Raw genomic sequence first — 25,986 nt, forward strand, 5'->3', positions numbered from 1 at the left:
ATTCTGTAAAAATCCTAATGTACAATTGGCTTGATCCTGTTTTAATCCTGGTCCCAGTTTGGTCCCAGTGTGGAGTGACCAGACATTCATTTTTACAGAGTTTTGAGCCGTGTCTAATGTCCCAGCACGTTTATCCAAACACCATTGATTTGTTCCAGTTTTATACAAGAAATATCCCAGGTGTCCCTATTCTTGATCAATTTGATATCTGCCAACAGTAAAGAGTGGCATACATTGTCATTTGTTTAGGTAAATTACAGAAAAGCTATCAGCGTATGTGTGCGCACTCATACCTATTTGCCAAACCTTTTACTGCACCACGGTTCTTCCGTTTAGTATATGAAATAGATTATTGTTCATATTATATTCCTTATCTATGACTACTTGTACAGCCCTGGTACTTCAGATGAAAAGTACATTGTTTAACTGCTACTTCCAAATCTCAAATCCTGTCCCTTTACCCTATCCAAAAGTTGCTGTAATTTCAACATATTAAACTCAAATGATGCCTTGTCATAGTAATTTATATAATTTTTATTTTACACTTCGATTTTCTTGTGATGCGGAGACAACATTAGCACCCTTATTTTTATAATATTGAGTTGTTGGACCAGCCTTCGCTATATTTAGAAGTAGAAAAAATACAACAGGTACAATGAATGGCAAAACAAAATACTGCGTGACACTGAGTCGTAGTATCAACTAGCTTTAACGGACAGTACAGGTAAAGTGAACAGAAACATTCCTTTAACAAAATACACTGGTATGCAGCAGTTGCAGTTATTTAAGTGAAAAAGCTCTATTGTCATATACAGCCCTAGAACAATCCACATAGTTTACAATAGTCTCAAAACCTCGCTTACAGCTATCATATACATAAAATGTTTCAGTAATCCTGGGTAGCTCCTTTACTGTTCCACATCTTAACAGTTTTGTACTCAAAGCATAAAACAACCATAAGAATTATATTAATATGAACTTAAATGTCATCAGCAACACAGAAAATAAAGCCATTTTCCAAAATACACTCACAACTTTTTAATCAATATCAACATTCTACCTATGTAATGTCTAAATCAAAATTATATATAAATTAAACCATGCCAACAGTCGGCCGATTTAACAAACAGTGCTGGGTTTTGTACAGCCGTCTTGTTTCTTGAAAAACAAAAAGCTACTGCCACCATTTTACAATCTTAAAAGATCGGCTATCTGGACAGGAGCGGTCGGACGTACAGAGGAAGGGAACTGCGGTTGTTGGCGTAAAGGATTTAGTCAATGTCCATTTGGGGAAGTTTGCTTTCCGGCGTCTCCTTCCCTTTGCCTGTGGGCGTGGCTTTGTCCTCTGCAGGAGCGGGCTCTTCGTGTCCGTTCACCGGCCCGTTCGTGGTGGGTTTCTCCTCTTTCGGTGACTCCACCTTGGGTTTTGGTTTGGAGATGACGGGGTTGCAGGATGAGTATAGCTCCTGTAAAGACAGAGAAGAAACAAGTCGTTAATTACTTGGCCAGTCACTGGTTGCATTCACGTGACGTCAACATAAACTGTATTAAGAAGTGGACTAAGTGAGTGTCACCCATGGCATTCGGCTCCAGTCAAATGAAACTCCTCAAGGCTAGGAATATTTGGAATTTTGACCGCGAATATCATAGCAACCAAAGAGCCAATCAGGCGTGCAGCTATTGAAGGTAACACCTCTTTCCGCCTGCACTGCTGGTTTAGCAAGGGGCAGGCACTTAGCAACGCTGTCAAACAAACCAGACAGACTTTTTGAAATGCCTCACTATGGCCAAAATACAATTATTTTTCAATTTGCAAAAGACCAGACAAAAACTGAGATAATGCATGAAACTGTTTAAGTAAGTTTAGTAATATTTTTGTATAGTGGGAGTCACAGTCACCAACACAAGCCCTGGTGACACTCCCTGGCTGGTAGTGAAACGTTGGCTTCTGAACTAAGTCCAGCTGTTTTAGTTTTACTCTTTGATACACCTAAATATATGCCATAAGCAGCACAAATTCCAATAATGCATGTGTCTCCTTACCTAAGTTATTGTTAGTACCATTAAAGGTGCATTGTGTAACTTTTCTGGCAGAGGGTCATCAAATGACATATCCATAGAAACAAGCAGGTGACGATCCCCAACCAAAAAGTTACCTAGTGCACCTTTACGTATTTAAGATACTGAAAGATTATTTAAGATTACATGTTACCCATAATCCCTAACCCTTACCTTGGCCTTTCCGTGGATCTCTGTGACCTTGACCACTGGGTCCACAGTCAAGTCTTGACTGTTCTGTTGGTTCATTTTGCCGTTCATCCAAACCATGGCGTCGTTCACCTGTTTCTCCACCCGGGTCACCTCCAACTCATCCAGGTGATTGTACAGCTCGTCCTGTAGATATATGGATCATTCTAATTAAAAATACAACATAAAAACTCAGCAGGAATGATTTTTTATGATAAACAACTCCTACCTTTGCTTTGTAACATTCAATGACCTTCATGTATTGCTGGATCTGTCGGCCAAGTTCCTCAAACGCTCTCGGCCTCTCCTCTGCCTCCATGTACCTGTCACAGATCGGCTGGCCCATTTTCTGTCGGGGCAAAAACAAATCGTTGCTACACAAGAATACATTAAGTACATTATTTTAAGTCATATCGTTAACAGTTACCTTAAGTTCAGCCAGTTTGTCAATGTAAACTTGTTTCTGTTGGTCCTCTCCGTCTTCATAAAGCCAGTTCTCTGTATCCTCCAGTTTCAATGAGAATGCATCACGATCCTAAAGAAGGTAAGTAGATACATACTTTATTTTTCAAAAAGGGAACACATTTTTAGGTAGTTAGAATTTATACTAGACAGAAAAAAAAATAAAAAAAATTAGAAGCCAAACACTATTAATTTAACAGCATTTTCTAACACTCCTGTAGAAGCAATTCATGAAATTATCACATAGAAAACATCAATTACAACAACAACAAAAAAAACCAAATCATCATTATAGTGTTCTATTTTAAACTCACAGCTTCAGTAACGTATTTCTCCAAGACGCCGTGCAGTTTGTCCCTCATCTCGTAAACATATTCTTCTACATTGTTCTTGGCGTCATTTCTCTCCTTTTCCAGCTTGTCCTGCATGATCATCTTGCCCTGGAAATGTCACAGTAAAACAGGTGAATACAAAACCAAAAAATAGAGAATGTATCAAATACTAAAATATATGACCAAGTAGAGAAGTGAAAGGGCCCATATTACGCTATTTTCTGATCTGTGTTATAATATTTTCTCATTAACAACATGCTCGGAGTTCTGTTTTACTTCATTCGCACAAGTTTTACACTCGAACCCTGAGTTGTTCTCTCAGTCAAGAAACACACTCTTCCACCTTGTGATGTCATATTGTAATACAGGAAGAGCTTCACTGTATTTTTAAACTCAGCATAGCATTACCAAGAGCTTTATATAGCTCTACAGCTTATTAAGGGTTAAGAAATCTAGGAAACTCTAGCCCAATGTTTTTCTCCATAGTATTTTTTTTTTATCTTTCTTTGTTGCAGTTTTTGTATTTGCTCACTATATATAAATAAATATTACAATGAATAAAATTATATTCAATTAACATGTATAAAAAAAAGATTCTTGCTCATACTGAATACACTGGGAACAAGCACAGACTGTATAAAGAAGACTAAGGGAGTGACATCACCCATAGCGCTTGGCCCCAGTCAAATGAAGCTCACCATGGCTTGCAGTTCCATATTAAAAAAAATAACTCATTTACTGACAAAATAGCAAAATAAAAACACCCCAGATAATGTAGAGCAGGTAGAGTGAGCATGAGGGCATACAGACATTTTAATCAATGAATATGATAGGAATAATAATACTTTTTATTCTGTATATCTTTCTATGCCTGCTGCTTGGACTATGGCTGTCAAATAAACAGTCTGTTAGCGTGCTCCACATTCCTGGTGGTTTTTGGAGCATTACCTCATTCTCCACAAACCCATTGAGCACGTCTGTGGACAGCTGCCAATGCAGACTGTTCTCAATGGGCAGCTCCACCGTCTTCGTCTTAACTTTGGCCTTTTTGGGCTGAGGCGGTTCGTTCTTCTTCTCCTCCTTTGAATCCTCTGTTGATGTCTGGAAAAGGGAAAGAGATGGTGATTGACTTTTTGTGAAAGATTATCGCTGAATACATCAAAAAGAATAATGCATTTTGTGAGCTGTTTGACCAGAAGGGGGATGAAGGAACATGAATACAAGTTAGTTGCCTAGTTTAGTACAGAGCTTTTTAGTAATTTAACTTAGACATAAGTAGGCACTGGTTAATTTTATTTTAACAAAGCATTTAGTGTAGGATGGAAGTTAATGCTGTTAATGAAATATAATATAGTGCAGTGATTATTAGATGTTACACATATTTCTGTTGTTTCTATCGTGTTGGCTTTTGTGTCCTGCGATGTAAATAACAGCTGACAATATATAATTACTGGTAAAGTATTTGTATGTCCATTTTTATGCTGGATCTTTGAGAAAATGTCTTTTTTTTCCCATTTTTTCCCTTCCTTAATCCAGATGCCCTTCCTGTCACAACACTGTTACCTTACTGTGACTGGAGATGGGGGAAGGCCAATGTAAATCTGGTGAGATTTGAACCGGCTATGCTCTGGCTGAGTAGGCTGAGTAGTCTACTGCAGCCCCTCACTTTCAAATTAACTACTTACATCTAATTATTTGGTTTAATTATTCTTCAAAATTGTACAGGTTATGAACATAAATTTGCTAATAATAATCTGGGTATAAATAAACTTTAACCTTCAGTTATTCAACCTGCCTTTACTGTGAAAACAAGTTATAATCGTGTAAATGTCTTCTGAGCGATAGGGCAGTCCGTTCTGCTGTTTGTGTGCCTGGTGCAGTTTAAACAAAGCATTCAAATACTTCTTCACACTAGTCAAGTTACTGTTATATAATAAAATGTTAAAGACCTCCATCTCCTCAGCCTCTGACTTCTTCTCCCCCGTATCTCCAGACAGTTTCTGCTCCTCCTGGTCCACCTGCATCTTATTCTGACACATGAGAAATAAAACAAATAAAACATAATATTAAAAGAATATATGTATATGTGCATGTTCAAGCACGCGTGGTCTTATCTCTCTCTACTCTGACACTGTGTATTCTCGTTCAATGGTGTAACTGAGCTGGTGTCACTCAACAGTATACCTAACCTTAAATGGTGGGCTTTTAAATGAAAGGTGTGGAGGAGTTGCACACAAGTTATCAATGGAATGAAAAATAAAAAAAGACTACCAAGGACGACCTATAGATACTTTGCAGCTGATGTCATCAACATTCCCTGAGGAAGGGGACGAGCTGGTGGCCGCACCTTAGCTAAAACCACAACAGGAGAGCTGATTTGGGCTTTAAAACAAGTTCCTCTCAAATTTCAATCACAAGCCATCTAGCATTACAGTAAGTACTTAATTCTCTCTGTTTTTGTTGAAAGTCAAACACCATGAGCAACTGAATTCATCACAAGATCCTGAATATGTTCTTTAAACCCATTTTGTACTTTTGTTTCTTAAAGGTGCAGAGTGTAACTTCTCTGGTCATGGATCTGTCAATGCTTGTCTCCACTGAAATGTTACTGCTTTGTCTTGAATGTTTCACAGTATGCCATTGAACTTTTCTATCATTAGGAGGCTAAACCAGACCAATTTACAGGTCAGATCTGCAGAGAAGCAACCCCTCTCACAGTCAGAATACCTGTTTTTCCCTGTATTTTTGAGCAGCAAAACCACCTGTAATTGAATAAAAGTAAAGTAGAGCTATTTAATGTCGCACTGTGGAACATTTCAGGCAGTGCAATGACATATCCACAGAAACAAGCAGGTGAAGGTAAAGTTATGTAGCCTGTAAACTTAAAGGTGCACAATCTTACAGCTTATTTGGCAGTGTTTGATAATGTGAGCACTGTATCACCAAGGTAACTGATGAACATTCTGCCCCAAACAAACATGCAGTACCCCCCCCACGTGATGTCACTGCAAAGTATCAATAACCAACATGCAATGAAACACTAACCACAGTTTAATATGGTTTGATCAAATTAGTAGTAAAACAAAATGTCTTCCGCTTCTGTGTCAACACCCGCACCTCAAATAAGAACCAGGAGGTCATGGTTTTAGATTGATAGATTTGTATGGGAAGGATTTATATAAATAAGCCTATAATTAGGTTCAGAATTTAACTTTTGTTTTTAATGGTTTGACTTCATAAAACTGTCAAACTATAACAAAGTGGAATACATTTGCAATTTAGAAAAAAATAGAATGTTCTACCGCAGCACTTAACTAGATGTTTTGACAACTGCCTGAAACATTAAAGTGTTTAATTAAAGTTTTGTTCGTGCCAAGTGGAGTTACCATTTACCAATCTGCCAAAACTGCTTAATGCCAGCGCAATGTTGTCCACATTTACGATCTCAGTGGGTATTTTGAAAATGAGCATTCTTTAGCAGCTTGTTTAACAGCGCAGTTGGCATTAACAATCCTGTGAAAGGAAAACAAGTCCACCCTTTTAAAGCTGTCTTAGGCCTGTTTGAACAATTTATCTGAATACCACAGAGCTGACACCATGACGAGGAAAATACTAGGCGTGTCCTTGGTGAGAAAGTTACATGTTAAAAGTGGCATGTTAGCTTTATGATCCACTCCAACAAAACAGTTGGGAGTAGAGCTGAACTATTTGGAGGGGAAAAAAATCACTTGGAATTTTGAAATTTTTGTTTTTGAAATCTACATGTAGTTGTATATTTTAACTATTATCCAAGGACATTCACATTTTTTATTAAGAAAGAGTTTTGTTTTAGGTCACTAGAAAAAATTAAACTATATAAATTGCATACCTCTTCATCCTTTGCTGTGATTGGCTCGGTATCCATAGGCTCCTCCCCTTCTATGGATTTGACCACCTCCACGAGAGAGGCGGTGGACACGCTGAAGACACCATGAATATTCACCCGCACCTTCACTTTGACCTTTGAACTCTCACCCGACTGCTGCGGGGTCACGTTTTTGATTTGGAACTGGCCTGTAGGACCAAGAGGGGCAAAAGTTAAGAGTTGATACTTGATAACTACTACTACAGTTTATTAAAAAAGGCAACAATGCAAGAAATAAAAGTTAATTGTGTCCACTTTGAAACCACAATACACTGCTATAATTGCTGACTGGTACAAAACATAAATTGTACAAAAAGGCTGACATTAAAATGACGCTGAAAACAAATAACTTGAACTACAGTGGGAGTAAGTTGAGTTACCGATGGTGGCTGTGGGGTAGGGCAGCTCTTTGGGGTTGTTATAGTAGCCTTCCAGTGTGAATGGTTCTCTTCTGTAGAAGGTCAAGACTTTGGAGAAAGGAGCAGCATGGTTCTTGGGGAAAACCTCACAATCACTGCAACAAAATGCAATAAGTAGAATGAACAGTCTGTTAGTAATGCTGATAAAGATTCACAGATTTTAAAAAAAAATTTTTAAAATAATTGAAAAATACACATTTTATACTGCAGCATATATAACTGTAGGGTAGTTATTAGCTAATTATGCTTTAGTATAGGCTAAAATCTGGTACAAATAAAGGTTCTATTAAGACATGACAAAATTTTTTTTTGATATGCTATTTTAAATCTTTAATGAGTTTGACATTGGGCTTTGATTTGATAGGTATAATTGTATTTGATTGCCCTAAAAATATGAAAGTAAGTGTTTTGTCAAACCTAAAAAGCCAATTTTAACAAAAGATATATAATAATGATAATATTTCATATGAATATTTTTTCAGTGTACAATACCTCTGTCCCTCCTCTGCTGCTGAATGCCACTTCAATGAAATTGAATATGGAACAACATCTGTGATGGAGAACTCTCTGACTTTGAATGCTGGGGACAAGATGGCGCACTGCAAAAACAGGATTAACTATTAGAAAAAAATGCTTTTTAAATAGGTTAAGGTTAATTTATTTGCTTTTAGCTCACTTTTATCACACTTTAGTTTAGTGATGTGATTTGTGGATTACCTGCAAAGCGCAGCCGCGGGCCACTGCCTCGTCTGCGTTCAAAGTGGTGCTGAGTTCTTTACCAAAGAATTTACTGACTCGCTCTTTGATGGCGGGAATTCTGGAGGCGCCGCCGATGATTTCCACTGCGTAAATGTCCTCTTTCTTCAGCTCTGAGAAACCAAGGAAACACAAGAGACGTTAGTCTGTGAACTTAACTAAGAAATGATTACTACATTGTGTTTTGGGAGTTTTGAAATTACTATCTACTTTTTATAGTCAGAGGGACTACAAAACATAACATACAACAGGTGTTTTACATTATGATGTCTAAAATGCTTTTGGAAAGATTCTGATACAAACATGAAATGGAACAAAAATAAATACAAATAGAAAAATATATTATTAAGTACAGTTTAGACTATATGTTAATCTTAAAATGACAGCAGCATTTAAAGCAACACTATGTAACTTTCTGGAGGTTGTATGTCACTTGTATGATTTCATGGAAATATAATATATACTGTGTAAGACTGTACCCAAAGGATCAACAAAAGTTGCATACTGTGGCTTTAACTAAAATAACTTAACTAGTAAAATGAAAAAATGGTAGAGAGGGTAGAATGTAAGTTTCCACATCTTGAGAAACAAAATCAGATAGGATAACTTCATTAAGTGAAGCAGTAAAACCTTACATGCTGCCAATGTCTGAAGGGAAGGCCTGTTGGAACAACTCTACCACTTAAATCTTTAACAGTCAGATGATTATGTGTATCATGTTACAAGACTATAATGTAACTATTGAGACTATGAGGTCTTTAAACAACAATATGAACCTGTTTAATATTTCATTTGCACTGCTACTGGTCTAGTCTATGGAGTTTAAAAACACAGTGGAGCTCTTCCTGTATTACCACATGACATCACAATGTGGAACAGAGGTTTTTTCTGTTTGAGAGAAGAACTCAGCCTAAATTTGCAGGATTTGTGTGTTAAACACTTGTGACTGAAACAAAACAACACTGGGTATGCTTGTGATGAGGAAACATTGTAACATAGATCAGAAAATAGTGTAATGTGGCACGAAAAAGGACAATAAAGTTATCCAACTATTGATTTGTTTTGGAGTGTTGGAGTGTTCTAAGTCTGCTGGTTGTACTCACTGGTTTGTTCCATGACACTGCGAAGGGGAGCCTCAACTTTGGCCAGCAGCCCCGCACACATCTCCTCAAACTGACCCCTGGGGAAACACAGTCACAGCATATTATTAGCACCTCTACACAAGCAAGCATCTATTTATAGGTAGATTCAAATGGTCCGTACTAATACAGTGCTCAAACTCTTATAATAGTTACACTGTAATTATTGAGACTTTAAAAACAGAGGAGTGCTTTCTAGATTACAACATTTGATTTTCCATTTTCTTCACTGGAGAAGTAAAGCTTAATAGACTACGCAGGATGACTTAAAGGTGAACTGTGTAACTTGGAGGATCAGCCACCTGTTTGTCTCCATGGGTATGATACCATTTTAAACGGAACGTTCCACAGTACAGCATTTGAAGAATAAGGATCAAAACATGCATGAATCCCTCTTAATACAACTTTGAGAATGTAAATTAGAAGGAAAACAATTAAAACATGGTTTTAATATGTCTCCATTAATTAATAAAGATGTATAAACCAAAAGACAGATTCTGAAATGAGGGCATTTTAAGTAAATGTTGCATAATATGGGACTTGAAATAGGAATCATTCATTCATTATTTGTAACAAAGCCGGGTACAATTCACTCATTAATAAATAGTGTATGTCCAGTAGGCTAATTTCTCATGCTTTTGTCTGCTGTTTTCAAAATAAAGAATTAAATGAAATTATCTTATATCATCAAACTCTGTTTTACCAATCTACTGATACAGTATACAATACAATACAGTAGGCTGACAAAAGTTAAGTCAATAGAACAGAAATGAACCTTTCCTGAATAGCTTTAGAATAATCTTGAAGTAGTACAAGACCACATATACCTGGATGTCTGAGGGATTACGCAGGCATAAAAAATACCGTGATTTAAAAAATGAAAATTTCATTATTTTGTCTAAATGAAGGGTTGTTTTTAATGATCACTGTGGTATCGGACTCAGTATTGAATATTGAATCTAACACTTCGACTCAAAATCAAGTTTTGTGACACTATAATGCAGTAAACAGTGGATTGGCTTGAAAAAAAAAAAAAAAAAACTCTTTAAATATGCGGTAAGTGATTGTACCTGTTGAGTTTTCCGGAGACGTCAATGTCATTCATGAAGCACTCGATGTTGAGGGGCAGGTCTGAGGAGTTGGCGCTCATCAGTTTTTTCAGTTTCTCACACTCCTGATACAAGCGTCCGAGTGCCCGAGGCTTGGACTTCACGTCCAGCTTGTACTTCTGCCTGAACTCCTCACAGAAGTGGTTCACCAGGATGTCGTCAAAGTCCTTACCGCCCAGGTCTGAGTCAAAGGCTGTGGCCAGGATCTGAGAGAGAGAGAGATTATAAGATCCACAAGAGAAAGGGTTTTGTCATATTAGTTCAGTTGTACAGTAAAAAACTATCTTCAACTGTAGTGAAACAGACAATAGAATAAGGCTGTCAAAAGTATAACTATAACTATCATTGTGGTATCAAATCTGCATTGAATATCAAGCCTATTCCTTAGTATGGAGATAGATTTTGACAAGATTATGACAATAAAACAGAACTGAGGTTGCCTGGGATCCAGAATACACACGTCATTAATACTTTATGAAGATGTGAGTCTGATTGGGATTGGTGGATTAGCCAATCAGGGTCCATTGGTGTAGGAAAAAAGAAAAGAAAATAATATCACAGGGGACTAAAAAACACTGAACACTAAAAACACTAAATTCTATTTATAAATGAGCTCCTTTTGTATCACATGCGTCACTTAAAAACAAATCTGACAGCACAATCATGTTTGGCCGGGCTTGACACACAGCAGAGGAAGTGGGGACCAGACTGATATCTGTATAAAAAATACTGAGAGATCATTCTGGATTTGCCAGGCAAATATTGTGTACATACGTAGAAAAACAAAAACAATTTAGTACCAATATTTCTAATATGTAGATTTTAAAGAGTAGCATATCAAAATATTTTTGGTTTGAAGGTAAGAAATGTATCACTGATCCAATAGTCACAAATTTAAATCCTAACATTAACAAATATCTTCTCTTAGTTTAAAATATGGATGATTGCTAGCAGGACTGTTTGCTCTACTATAACCTGCTGTAAAAACACACACTTAAAGAAAAAAAAAAAAAAAAAAACAGGAATGACTATTGTATAGTTCAATACTGAATACTACATGATACACAGCTCCATACTTGTTCATTCCATGTCTCCTATGCAGTAACACATTCATTAGACTATGAGCCCACAGAGTAGACACAGGCTGAGTCAGTGCTGTGACAAACCCACTGTCCCTTCAGCTCTCGTCTGTTCAAAAGCAGCACAAATTATTCATGGCGCACCTTGAGTTTTCCCTTGTTGAAGGCACAAACTGACACCTGGTAACCCGAGTGCCCCACGTCCACAAACACCACGATCCGCGGCTTCTCCTCCGGGGCTGGGAGATCTTGCTTGTAGATGCCATATGCCAGGGTCACTGTGCAAACAAAACATGCATTTAACTTAGTTTGAACCTGTCAATTATGCCAAGTGGGAAATATAGCAACATGTAAGGCAACATTTAAAGGTGTGTACTTTTTATAGGGGAGGGGTGAGTCACCTGCTTGTCTCCATGGAGATGTTATTGTTTTGTCTGGAATCAGGCTGTAGGACTTTAATCATTTAGTGGATTAATCAGTCGATGAAGTATTTTAGTTGACCAAAAATTTAAGAAGCCTAACTGATCATTTTATTTAGATGATAAGAATTTATATGGGACACTGTTTCTTAGTTGTTTTTTTCTGTGTAAATACTCCATTTTTCATGAACTCCCAAGCAGGTATAAACAGCTACATACATATTTGCAACACCCCATTTTTAGTTGACTAATCAATCAGCAGGATATGTCTGTAGCTGTCCAAGAATTCTTGTAGTTGATTACAGGGTTAGCCTGACATTCAACTAATCTATCATCCATTTATTCAATTACAGGTTTTTGTGTGTGTAAAAAAGGTGTTACATGGTGCCCCTTTAACTTTAACTAAACCTCTAACACATTTTTTATACCCGATGCCAATACTGATTGTTTAGAATTCAGAGCAACCAATAGCCAATAAGCTCTGCCAATATTTCTGAGCTGATATGTAGGGCAGGGTGTTGATAATTTTTCCTCAAATTATGCTATTTAAATTGACTACAAACTCACCCAGAGCCCTTTTTTCAATTATTTTATTTTTTTACCAAAAACCCATGAGTGAACTATTTAGTCAGTTTTCTCATGTTATTAAAATGTTAAAATATGTAATATATGTGTGTATTTTTAGGCAGCAGATAAAATATGACAAAAACAAAATATCAGCCTGTGCTGGAGATTTAAGGCCTATAGCCAATATGCTAAAAAGTCCAACTATCTGCCAATATATCAGTCTATCTCTAATTGAGCTGTTACTTTCTTCTTACCTGCTGTGGTCTCATTCATCAGCCGTAGACAGTTGAGGCCAGCGATTTGGGCTGCGTCCATCACAGATCTCCTCTCTGCATCTGTGTAATAACTGGGAACCTGGAACAAGTCAAAACATAATTAATATAACTGCATTTATTCATTCAACTGATCATTTCAATAATTTCATTTAAAATAATAATTTAATACAATTATTGAAACATTTAATTTCAATGCTTTGTGTTGGTTGAACTGTGGGTTTTAGGGGCAACAGGGAAATAACAGCTGACACAATTGTCATTAGGTAGAGTAAATGATATAGTAAACAAGAGTCTTTCTATAGATGCAGGCTTTATGTATCCACTAGCAGCAGTAATAATATTTTGTTCATGTCCTGGTGAAGTCACAGCCTATTTGTGTGTGATCAGTAATCTTACATAACAGATGCTGCCAAATGGCGATTCATACACTGTATATGGAGCACTGCATGAGACGAAATCACAACATCCCACTCTTCACCCAGCACCAAGGTGTGAACAGGAAATAATGCTTTTAGACAGACCAGCTCAATATGGCACAGGGGCAGGTGGCTTTGTGTTATACACTGATTAAATACAGTGGGGAATGTCTGTGAAACTGAATGGATCAATGATTAGGAGACACTGACTGGCAGGCCTGCTTATAGTAATAATGTATAATGATAATATAATAAAAAGAAACACCTGTATTTAAATAAATCCTATGCTGCGGAACATTCCAGGAAAAAGAAATCTCCCATAGAAACAAGCATGTGCCCTGTTGGCCCTCTGCCTTCTGAATTGTCTCAAATAACCATAGATAGCACTTTAACAATAACAAACAAGACATAGCTCAAACAAACCAACTGATAAATGCAACAGTTTGTATGATGACATTATTATCTTCCAGTCTCTTCTGAAGCCCCCCACTTCATATACTTTTCAATATATGGCCCTTGGTGTACACTCATGGCTTAAACATGGCACAGACCGTTGATTATTTGCAAACTTTTACAGACTTTTGGCATTTAACTCTTTGCTCGGGCTAATAAGCTAATAATAACACTGTTTATGGAACAGTGCTGTATTTTTAGTACAAGAGATGATAGACAAATGGTACATCATGGTATGGTAAGTTATGCGTATCAGAATCAGATGGCCACAAACCGTTTTCCAGTGAGACCCCAAAACCTATACAAAATCAATTTTCTGGCTAAAGATTATGCTTGTTTTAGCTCATTTATTCAGCTTTCTGATTTGTATGTTTGATTTGGTATTTTAAAAGGCACCAATGATTAGTTGCCACAAAAATGTCCATTCTGTCTTTCAAGTCAATTAATTTTACTATAATTCTTTTAGTACAATTTAAATATAGTGCTTCAGTCGTTATATATATATTACCCTCTTTACTTCTGACACCAGTCTTTATATCAAGCAGTGTCACCAAAGCATAATTTCTATATTCTGTGCCAAGATTAACAAGTAAATTAGATTTTATAATGAATTGTCCATTACATTATGCATGAGTGGCAAATTAAGAAGCTTAGCCAAGCCTATAGACAGACAGACAGAGTGTGTTTTATAGATTTTGGGTTGCAGAGGAGAAAGAAGGTGCTTACTGAGATCACGCAGTCCACCACTGGTTTCTTCAATGCACTTTCAGCGGTCTCCTTCAGTTTGGTCAGCAGCATCCCTGTGACCTGCTCAATACTGAAGACTCTCTCCTCCTCCATGTACATCACCTGAAATCCAAATATTGAAAAGGCAATTAGTCATAGTTAGCTCTTTTTTATTTTTTAATGTAATGTGCATATCACAGTTTCGTTTTAAATTACTTTATTTGATGGGATAGTACCTGTGATAAATATTTTTCATAGTTTTACATCAGTGGCAGTTTGTGAAACTTAAAATTCCATCTAAAGTGCAGATACAGTTAATGGAAAGGAGTAAATTTGCATCTGACAGGTTAAATATTCATTTAATATAACAACCCAAGGTGCTGTTATATTGTATTTGTGTAATCTATTACTATCTTAACTATTGCATAACCCAGTTTTAAATAGAATTCTGTTATCTATAGCTAAATCAGGTCTCTCTAATGCTCTCTCTCTTAAATGTCTGGTTTTAGTAATGTATGAAAATGTGAAATCTAACCAAAATCCAAGTCACAATAATTTAATGTACTGCAGTATTTTTTAAAACTTTCCATAAAATGAAGCTCTACATACACAGAATAAAATCCAGTTTTAATAATTTTGTTACATGGCATTTACTTTAGTAACTGTAATTTACTTTAGTAGTCTCTAGTTTCAACTTTTGAACCTCTTGCACAGTTTACAGTTTTGTATTCCATTATCACACAAGCCTACAGGTGATCAAATTTGACTTTAAAATAGAACAATTATCCATCAAGAGCCTATTATAATCTTGCAGCTTCCAGGTGATATAACACAGTGTGAATTATATCAGAATCTGGCATCAAGCAGCTATTGTTGGGAAAAAACAAAAAACTAGCAAAGCCTAGAGTATCAGACAGGCAACACCAGTGGACTACTCTAATTTGTGATCTATCCTCGAGACGCTTTTTAATTACCCCCACAGGGAGGGACACACAAGCTCAAGACAGGACTTGTGCACAACCTAGATATCGACATTTTACAACGCAGAGCAACAGAAGCTTTTAAATCTCAGGTAAAGGCAATGATCATCCTTAAGACATGATATTAATAGTGTGGTTACTAATTACAACTAATAACTGTTCTAAATCTTATTTTACAATTTACAAATCTGATTGGCTAAGCTGTATTCATTAAGGAGAGTGTTTGTTCCTCAATATAAAACAAAAAAGTTGCACGATTTAAGAGGTTTATGTTGCTACAATCTGAGCATTACCACAGTAAACTTTTGTGCAGTAAAAACACACATCAGATTTCAATCAAAATGTAAATAATAATAATAATAATCATCATCATCCTCCTATAGATTTTGTATAAATAAATATGCAACTGGCCACAGCATCCAAATTATAGAAGTATGAACAATAATAACCAGTAATAACAACATTTGTTATTATTAAGTCAATGACAACAAATAAGTAGCTCTAACTTCTTTTACAGCTAAGTAGTCCATATCTTACCTTAATGCCAGTGGCTCCATTGGGCATCTGCGCCAGGTCGTATACCAGGTTGGGTTTTGTTGCCTGGACATACGGGTCTGAAAATGCTCTGCCATGGAAACGCTTGAAACCCTGGATTGTGTTCTTGTAATTGGTCACCACCTGGAGTTAAATAAAGTAGTGTCAGTCAAAACAATAACTTCAACTATCACACTGTACTCTGTTGTAATAATCATGTTTTTTTTTTTTACCTGGCTCTTTGCAGCAGCTCCAATGGCTCGATTTCTTGGTCCGAAAGATACAAATGACCTAAAAGTGATGTATAAATGTTAACTTTAATTCACAAATAAGCAAACATGTGGGACAAAACAATTAATTCACCAGTCTTTTCCATATTCAAGTGGTAGGTTGAGTTAAATGAATTTGTACAGAAGAAAACCACAAATTCACATCCACTCCTTTAACTATCATCAAAATCAGATGACATCTCAAACAAGCACAGCTAATACTGAGACAGTAATTAAGGGTAATAAATCATGTACTATATATTCAATCATGTATGCATGTAAAGTAGGGTGAACAGAATTTCAAAAAAATAAAAAACTGGGACATCTGGTTTTTTGGTGGTTGGTAATAATAAAATTGTGAAACGAGTGCTTAATTAAGGAAAATTGTCATACAGAGACCACTCACGACAAACATGTCAAGCCAGTATAGTCACATTTTCTTTGCGTTTTTGTAATTTCTAAGCAGCTTTTCTGTATTTTACCTAAACTAATGACAATATATGCCTCTTTTTACTGTTGGCAGGTATCAAATTGGTCAAAAATAGGAATACCTGGGACATTATTGGTATAAAACCGGGACAAATCAATGGTTTTGGATAAATCTGCTGGGGCAGGGGACACAGCGCTCAAAACTGGGACTGTCCCGGGTAAATAGGGACGTCTGGTCACCTTAATGTAAACAGTAAAATACAAGACAATCAATCTCATGTAGACTGCATGATTTATCATTATTTAGAATCAATGAATTGGTATGTTGAGTACTTCAGCCAAGGAAGGGCATATGACCATTTTTGCTTTATTGTTTTTAGGATGCAGCAAAATGAAATGTTGCAGACTAGGTGAGGCAAATCAAATCCATAATAAATACTCAGCAGCCTGGTTCAAAATACAAAACATTAATTACTCTGTATGTATTCAGGCTGTATACGCCTTGTTCACTAAATCATCTAACTTTATATATGACTAAATAAAAAGAATGGGCCAGAACAACGTATTCTAACAAATAACCTCGTGTTTGAGTGTTACTTTTAGCTTTTCGCTCAGGATTTAACTCTTAAGTGGCACATATTTTAATAGATCCATGGGCGCACACGGTCGAAAATTGCTAGAATCTTCCAAAGAGCGATTGGCTGCTGTCGTCATTGACTATAACGCATAGACGTACATTTTCTATTCCAGGACACACCGGTCGGGCGGGGCTTCTGTAGATGCTCCTTATCCGCTGGATACATAGCAAACGCCGCCCATCCGTGCAAACATGGTATTTAAAGATAACGCATCCGTCCAACATACAGTAACTTGTAATAAACCTGTGATTTCAAAGCCAACTCTGTCCAAAACTATATGTACATAAAACGCGTTTTTGTTTTTACTAGACAGATTAAACAATTAATATTATGTTTAGATAATAAAAACAGCGAAACATGGTTACCATTAATGTACATAATGGTTGCTAGGTGGTGAAGCTATTCACGTGTAACTGTTCTGAGACACCGGTGAGGAAACAAGACAGGCTAAAAAGGAGTGCCCCGTCCCCAGAAAGAATGGATTGTAGCTATGAAGTACAGAATGAAATAGTACTTACGGTGTACATCTGTCGCTGTACTCGTTGGCGATTGTCTCAATCCCCCCAGCTCGGGCTACAGCCACATAACAGCTTTGAAAACCTAAATCAAATCCCACCACGGACATTCTGCTTCTTCTAAGAATCCTTCTATTCAAGCTACGAAATCGAAAATTAAGATAGCCAGAGAAGAATGCAAAACTTGAATGGAAGAGTCTAAATCGGTCCCGATGTGCTAAGTCGGGTTGCTTGCTTCATAATCCACTCTGTAGCCGGTGTGTGTGTGTGCTCTCTGCTGGAGCTGCAGCTGCGAGCGCTCTTACGGACTTCTTATCGAGATTTCACACAAATATCGCGAGACCTTGTGTTCTAGTCTTCTCTGGAGTACTCTGGACTTTTCCATACAGGTTTATGAAGAAAATGCTAAATATTTCTGGAATTCTGACCTGATTCTAATTCCTTCTGACCTTGAACTTTATATATTAAAATGAAATTCGTAATTTATTAGTAATATCTATATTTAGCCCAATCTATAGTCTGTTCAAATAATTATTGAGATCATGATGTTTGAATTACCTGGTTACAATTAATTCTTCATATATATTCATTTATTAGTTTATTTATTTATTTATTTATTTGTTTGTTTGTTTGTTTGTTTATTGCTTATGCTATTATTTTGTATTTGTATCATATTCACATCATAATTTATAATCAGAAAACGTTTATTGCCATGGTAAGTGAGCATAATTTACAATTAATTTGCTTTGATAGTGTGGTGCAACATAAAACAATGAATTTAGATTTTAAAAATGCATTTGCATCAGAGAAAATACACATAATGTCAAGTGTATACTATTCATATTCTGCAACAAATGGTAATATTTAGAAAACATAACAATAGTATCATAGACTGTAGGTATGTGTTTTATGTTTAAGTATTTATACAGTCTGTGGGTCATATGTGTGACTTTTGTTGTCAAATTATAAATGCAAATAGGCCTATTACACAATTATAATGCCATTGTATGTTTCAGTTTGCCAAGTAGACAAAGAACATTAAAAAAGGAAATTAATTTAGTTAATAAATCATTAACTACATGTCCAGTACAAAAGCAGTGCTCCAACAATCCTAAAATGCTTCCTCTTTGAGACTCTCATCATGGTGGCTACATATCATATACACAAAACAAGAACATTCAAAATAGACAAAATGGTCACCACTATAATAATAATGAAATACAACAATTTCCAGATAAAACAGATCAAAAACAAAAAAGCTATTAAAACGTACAACATCTACAGAAAATACATATAATGTAACAGTATCGCTCTCAACTGCTTTTTTATGTTGAACTTTATTGTATTGTTAAGTGTATTTGAGTTTTTCCTCTTGTATAGATGATTAGTGGATGTTACCCCGTATATGTGTTGTTTCTGTGATTTTGAACTGATTTTGTGTTTTTGAGGTCCCTGATTGTCCCCTGCCCTGATGATGTGCATTTGAGTATGTTGAATAAATAAAAATCCAATTAAATTAAATTTAATTTAATGTAATTTAATAAAATAAAATAAAAATTATTCTTTACTTCCCACTCCCTCTCGATAGGTGCTGCTGTTTCTTTCATTTAGTCACGAGGAAGAGAAGTACACCGCAACATGGCGACTCCCATGCACAGGATAATAGCCCGGAGACAAGCGTAAGGAAAATGGATTAAATACGCAAAGAAACTGTTTCTTGAATCAAACTAATGAAATCGTGTGCTCGGTTTCAATCCATTGGGGGTTAGATGCGACTCAATATAGCTTTTTAATGTGCTATTGAAACGTGTAAGAATCGCCATGAAGCTAAACAAATGAAAATCAATCGGCGATTTATCATCAGCAGCTGCACAGTTATTTATATGTCATATAATCTAACTGCTATTGAATGTTTAAAATAATTTGCTATAAACCAGGAGTTACAGCAGACTATAATTATGTCTTTCCTGTTCAAATACATCCGTAGAGGCTTATTACTGTTTGTTTTGTTGTCTAATAATCTCAAAACCTTACCCTGACTCAAATAGTTTCCTAAAATGGAATAACAGACATTTTCCAAGCCTCCTGCCTACTCATTAACGAAAATGGATTTTAATATTTACAGTTTGAACTGTTGTGCGTGCAGTGTTCTTTAAAGGTGGATTATGCAACTTGTCTCTGTGGGGGTATTATTGCCTTTCCTACAGTAGGCTATATCATTAAACGTGTCTCCACCAAACATCTATAATTGAGTGAATGCAAGATAAACCAATTGAGCTGTACTGTGGAACATTTTCGTCAAAGCATAACGTCTTAATGAAGACGAGAAAATGACTTACCCCACACCAGAAAAGTTACACAGCTCACCTTTAAGATACTGCCATAAATTGACTCAAAGTACGTTATAATGTAATCTAAAGCCCTTTTAAATTGAGACTTTGTATGCCCTGTTATTCTTAAATTAACACTTGTCCTCTATTTCTGTACAAAATAAAAGATGTGTTTAATGATTAGTAATTGAGTATTAAGTAAGTAATGTATATTACAGTGATGCACTTGAATGTGGCAATAATTATTGCATGTGTATCTATAGAGAGGCAAACAAACAGAATGTGCGGTGTCAGAAGTGCCTGGAGATGGGGCACTGGACATACGAATGCACAGGGAAGAGGAAGTATGTGCACAGACCCTCCAGGACAGTAGAGATGAAGAAGAAACTGAAGGAGATTGAAAACAAACCTCCTGCCATCACTGGGTAAATACTACATCAGTTATCACATGAAATATTAATATACTGGTATAACATGGTTCACTACAATTGGTGAGACTGAATTAAAAACAAATGTGTGCTGACATAAATATAATAAATTACATGCAGAGTATAATGTAAACAATTAAAATCCAAAATGATATTAGCATAAAAAACTGTAAATGTATATAGATTTTAATTACATTACTTGTATCTCATAATTGAACATTTTAAAAGCAATATTTGAACTTCAATAAGTTAAATAGAAATACATACCATGTTTCTGGTGCCAACCAGTAGAAAACCACATGGCACCCTAGTACTTAGCTGATAATGCTGATATAGCTGATTCTAAAACATGTTTTTTGCAGACCTGGGACAGAAGATTCAACTGAGAAGAAATCTAAAAAGAAGTGAGTACTATAACACTGATTTCTATTTTTGCCTTGTTGATAAACATGTAATTTTTCCTTTCAGAGTATTTGCTGGTCCATTATTAAAATAGTTTAGCGTCCTAATAACACCTTAGATAAGATATTTTAATCACTTGAAAAAAAAAAATTAAGAAATGCCTGGACCATGTCATGACAAACTGTGGCCATGAGATGGCGTAATGTTTTTATTTTAGATGCTTTGTCTTTTAAGCAACTAGTCAGAAGTCGTTGTGCAGTTCAAAGCAAGGTTGCAGGGACAAATTAAATATATATTATGCATTATTTGTATATGATATTCTTTACAACTTTTTATTATAATTACTAATTAGTAATTATTTGGCACTTTTTTAAGGCACTACTTGGTTCAAGCCAACACTTTGCCAACGGAAGAAAATAATAAAACAGGCCACGTTTAAACAATTAAAATGCAAAACATGAATAAAACACATGTGATCATAATTTATAAAAAGTCAATAATATGTACAAAAACCCACTCCAATGTTAAAAAGGTTCTATTCACTTTTTCATTCTCTGTGTGCTTGACTTCAGGTCTAAAGACTCAAGTGGCAGCAGCAGTGACTCGGACAGCTCGTCCAGTGAAGACTCCTCAGACAGCAGTGACTCCTCCAGCTCCTCGTCCGACAGCAGCAGTGACAGTGATGATTCTTCATCGTCGTCATCCTCCTCGTCCTCCTCCGACAGCTCTGACTCTGACAGCAGCAGCGACTCAGACCAGGGTCAGCCAAAGAAGAAGAAAAAGAAGAAATAAAATGGAAAATTACCCTATAATGTTGGCTAGTATATTTGGGTTGTAGTTCAAGTTATCTGGGACTTACAAGGTTGTTGTCAGATTCTATAAGAACAAGGGGCCAGTATTTCGTTATTAATTATAGTATCTCCAAAACAATATCAAAAAGGAAAATGTGTATTATTCCAATATGTTATGATAAACACCACAAAATCAATAGGTTATCAGCCTTACCGTTTTATTTTAAAAGTATGTCTAAACTTTATCAAATTAATATTCAAGTTGAAGAAATGTATACATTTCATGAAAGCGCTGGGTTATAATAAATCTGTAATTACTGAGCCTATCACCATGAAAACAAAAACAAGCCAAGATGAAACACCTTGCAGCATCAAACTGACATTCACTTCCTCACGACAGATGTCTTTTGAGTTGAGCATGGTACAATATGATGCTGGTGGTAAATAATTATATTAGATGTACATAGTGTCGAGCATCTTCCTCTCTTTCAAAAACTACATCCATAGTTGTTTTGGTATGCAACTACGCCTATTTCTCTACCAATAGACTGTACATGTCCAACCATCTTGGGCCTTTGTCGTAATCTTCAAACATTTAACATAAGCTGTCTCCTGATGTACTATTGCTATTTTTTCCACTCTAGTTTTAACCTATTGGTTTGTGCTGCAAGATTTTATTTTTAATACCATAGCTATTGGCATCTTGGATTACATTGGAATCTTTACTTGTTCTATGCTTAGTTGGATATTAAAGTTTAGCTGCAAGTATTTTTTTTATCTGTCATGTTACAGTATTATTCTCTGCATCTATCTTCATTTTAAATTAACATGTTAAGATGCAAGCTTTTGTACTAAAGTATATTTTAGCATAGTAACAAAATACACATGTACAATGGAGATTAATGGGAGCTTGTTCACAAAATAAAATGTTGACATTTTCAGACTTTGTAAGAAATGGTTTTGTTTCGCTGTTTCACAAGTTTAGATGCTTTATTTACAACAGTATTGGTGTTTTTCAAATGGTAGAATGCGAGGATGTCTTCCAGATGGGAGATGAGACATTTTTTTCTGTTGATTACACTGTACATTGCAATGAAATACTGGAAAGGTAAATTCCCAAACACGGAACCCATTTATTTATATTAGTGACTAGACACAAGACTGTGCTATACTGCAACAAAAATCTGCAGTTCATTTATTTTACCTGCCCTCCCATCTGTATTAAATAATATTGGCCTATAGAATTTTGTGATGTCAAAGTAAGCAGAACAACCAATATATACTGAACATCTAAGCTAGTGCTAGAATCACAAATAACATTTATATATTATCTATTAGCAATTTATTAACACTGTTGTAACCTAAGATATTCAAAGTGAAGACCATCTCCAAAAATCTTGAGTAACTAAATTAATACTGAATATATTTTCTTGTATACCATTTAATAAAAAGTTTGTTTTGGTCTTTTTAACTTGCTCAGTAGTAGATGTGAGCGGACAGTGAAGGGGGCAGCTCCACTCCACACATCTCCACGAACAGCAGTGTGTCAGTTAAAGGGAAACTGGACTCCGGCTGGTCTTCTCTTTCCAGCGCCACCTTCTGGAGTCTGTCTTCTGCCTTCTGTAGCAGACACTCTGTGAACATGTGGCTCCACTCAGCAGTCAGTGACATCACAGAGTCTATGAAAGGTTGGAGGTCAACCTGCAGCCAGCCCTGCAACACAGTGATGTTGTTGATAGCAGTGAGCGAGCTCTGAATACCCTGCAGCTTCTGGATCTCTCTCCTGAACTCCTTCAGTGTGGGAGGAGCCTCGTACACATCCTGTTCGTCTGGCCCCAGCTGTCGGCCGTACATAAGGAACTCCCGTATCATGTCCTGTCTGCTGTTGGTCCACAGGTGGCCGTACTTCTGGTCTAGCTCCGCTCTCAGATGTTCTGCTTTCTCAGACACTTCCTGTGTGTTTGACCTCACCTTCTGCTCCAGAGCACTCAGGGTGGGGCTTTGTTTGAGGCTGGGCTGGTAGTTGGTGTCACGGTGACCAGAGATCCTGGGAATGAGGTCTGAGGTGTTGTACAGCTCAGACACTATGGACTGCAGGCACTTCTCCAGGGACAGGATGCCCCCTGCTGGAAAGAGGTCAGAGGGCACGAAGCGACTGCCCTGAGGCTGCAGCACCAGAGTCATGCTGAGCAGAGGTGGTCCGGTGCTGTTCATGCTCTTAGTGAGGAAGGACAGAGCCGTCTGCAGCAGCTGAAACAGGCCAGACTGGACCAGGTCATCGATGTGATCTAGGTAGGACAGCCAAGCCTCAGAGGCCTCCTCAACCCGATACAAGGACATGTTCTCCTGAGTCAACCTGAGCAGCTTTTCTGCATCCTGGGACAGCTGTGACTGACTGGCCTCTGTAGCTCCGCACATCAGCAGCCCATCCTCTTGGCACTGCAGTAGCTGTGTCTCACCCCAACTCCCTGTGATCTGTTTTATGGCTGCTGTTTTTGCTCTGGCCTCTGTGATCATTTGATGGAAGCTGAACACTTTGTCTCTCTGTGTCTGGACCTCCTGTAGCAGCCCCTGAGTGCCCCACAACTGGCTCTCAATTCTGGACAGATCGCGATTAAGGTCTTGGAGCTGAGCCCAGATCAGAGGCCGCTCCACTGGGTCGACACTGCTCACCACATAGTTATAACATGACTGCAGTCTGCACAGGCTCAAGTGAGTCTCTGTGATGTAATTCCTGCAGCTGAACAGGTGAGAGGCTTGTGGACTGAGCTCCACCTCTTCATCCTGATTGACAAAACGCAGCTCACGAAGCACCATCACCAGTTTCGGACCACATGGGACCTCCAGGATGCCGTTCGGGTGTAGCTGAATTACTCTCTGCTCTCATGTTCCAAACTGAGTTGAATTGGCTATGCAGCTTGTTTAGAATGAACGGACACCTAAACAATGCCCCAAACATCAGCACAGTTTTCCCTGCAGAAGTGGAAACAGTGCATGTCTCCAAAGCACGACTGAAAACTGTCACTAAGCGGCTTTCAGTGTCTTGTACTTGAGAGTGAAACTGGGCCCAAAGTTCAGTAAACTTCTGGTCATTGGAATCAGTTGTATCACATTTGCTCTGTCAGAATGGTCACATGATGGAGTAAGTGACTGTAAGCTTCTTGAACCAGCCCAGTCCACTTTTTGCCGTTGACCCCAGAGAAAATGGCTTGGTCCAACTGGGACATGTCCAGAGCGATGCTGTAAACCTCCCTTATTTTCTCCAAACGCTCCAGAAACCGGTCAAGGTGGACGAAAATGAGCAGAGATGGAAAGTCCCACTTTGGACTGTTACCTCCCTGAGTATCCAGCTCAGCTCTACAATCCCCGAAGCACTCTTTCAGTCTCTCCAGATTTGCAATGCACAGACAGACAGACTCCAAAACTGGGGCCGCATCTGGAACAAGGCCCTTAAAGACCTGGTCCTGACCCAAGAAGGACCGGCTCAATTTGATGAAGAGGTTGCAGATCTCTTGCAGGAGAACCACAATGCGACAAGGTTCACAATAAAATTTTTAACGTGTCCGTAGCAACAAGACCTCCTTCATCACGGTTTCAACTTGATCCTGCAATAACGGGTAATCCATGGTCTGCAGAGGTTCTATTAGTTTTTGAAGGGGTCTAAGGTTCTGGTTTATGTCCTCAGCTTCTTTCAGTGCACTTTGTACATTGGAGTATCTGTAGATCTGTTGCAGGATGGGTGTATACACACTTTGGGCATTTTCAACAATGGCCCCCACTTGTTGTACTTTGGTGCTCTTGAGCTGTTTATCGATGAATACCAGATTTTGGAGTCTATTCTCCCAAAAGTTGAATTCCTCTTCAGGCAGGGGTCTGGTTTGCATCAGTAGAAGCTCAGATGAGTCCTGCTTCAAGAATTCACCTATAAGGTCAGCCCACTCTACGATGATCTCCTCACAAGCATGGAGAAGTTCTGACTGACTGGTGCTACTTAGTGTAATGTCTCCAGTATCGTCTGCAGACTGATCTTTCTGGTCCTGCTTTAGACCAACATCCCTTTCAAGATTGTATGTGTCCTTGTTGAGGACATGTAAATTGTGTCCTTGAGTTTGCACCTTCACAATCAAACCCTGTTTTTTTAGAAGCTCCATCTCCCTCAGCAGCTCTTCTGACTTCCCTCGGGACAATCTGAGCAGTTCTTTTCGTTACCGATCAAGGGTTGCGCCGTGACCAGGCTGAGCGCATCATTCCCGGGAATCTCCACAAGGCAAGGCAAGGCAAGGCAAGTTTATTTGTATAGCACAATTCGTACACAAAGTAATTCAAAGTGCTTTACAGAATAAGAAATACATTAAAATCATAATAAA

The 25,986-nt window shown here is 37.4% G+C and overlaps 3 protein-coding genes across 5 annotated transcripts in view; 2 read left to right on the top strand and 1 right to left on the bottom strand.

Annotated features, from left to right (window-relative positions):
* aff4 (AF4/FMR2 family, member 4) overlaps positions 1-25,986 on the top strand; it is a 183,868-nt gene that overhangs the window by 125,725 nt on the left and 32,157 nt on the right. The gene's annotated exons all lie outside the window — the stretch shown is intronic.
* hspa4a (heat shock protein 4a) lies at positions 509-17,962 on the bottom strand. Its single transcript, XM_055148378.1, has 19 exons — positions 17,672-17,962; positions 16,051-16,108; positions 15,821-15,961; positions 14,304-14,426; positions 12,688-12,787; positions 11,592-11,725; positions 10,330-10,574; positions 9,224-9,300; positions 8,082-8,233; positions 7,857-7,963; positions 7,326-7,459; positions 6,910-7,094; positions 4,991-5,071; positions 3,990-4,142; positions 3,024-3,149; positions 2,675-2,782; positions 2,477-2,596; positions 2,233-2,394; positions 509-1,466 (listed from the first exon to the last, which is right to left on the bottom strand). Exons 1-19 carry the CDS (start codon positions 17,776-17,778, stop codon positions 1,272-1,274), a joined length of 2,508 nt encoding a protein of 835 aa, XP_055004353.1. The 5' UTR covers positions 17,779-17,962; the 3' UTR covers positions 509-1,271.
* zcchc10 (zinc finger, CCHC domain containing 10) lies at positions 19,263-22,560 on the top strand. The gene is made up of 4 exons (XM_020925049.2): positions 19,263-19,347; positions 20,262-20,423; positions 20,789-20,830; positions 21,401-22,560. Exons 1-4 carry the CDS (start codon positions 19,307-19,309, stop codon positions 21,618-21,620), a joined length of 465 nt encoding a protein of 154 aa, XP_020780708.1. The 5' UTR covers positions 19,263-19,306; the 3' UTR covers positions 21,621-22,560.

This window comes from Boleophthalmus pectinirostris, unplaced genomic scaffold, assembly GCF_026225935.1.
Source record: "Boleophthalmus pectinirostris isolate CB_2022bp ecotype Guang Dong unplaced genomic scaffold, ASM2622593v1 HiC_scaffold_12, whole genome shotgun sequence".
NCBI classification, from domain to species: domain Eukaryota; kingdom Metazoa; phylum Chordata; class Actinopteri; order Gobiiformes; family Gobiidae; genus Boleophthalmus; species Boleophthalmus pectinirostris.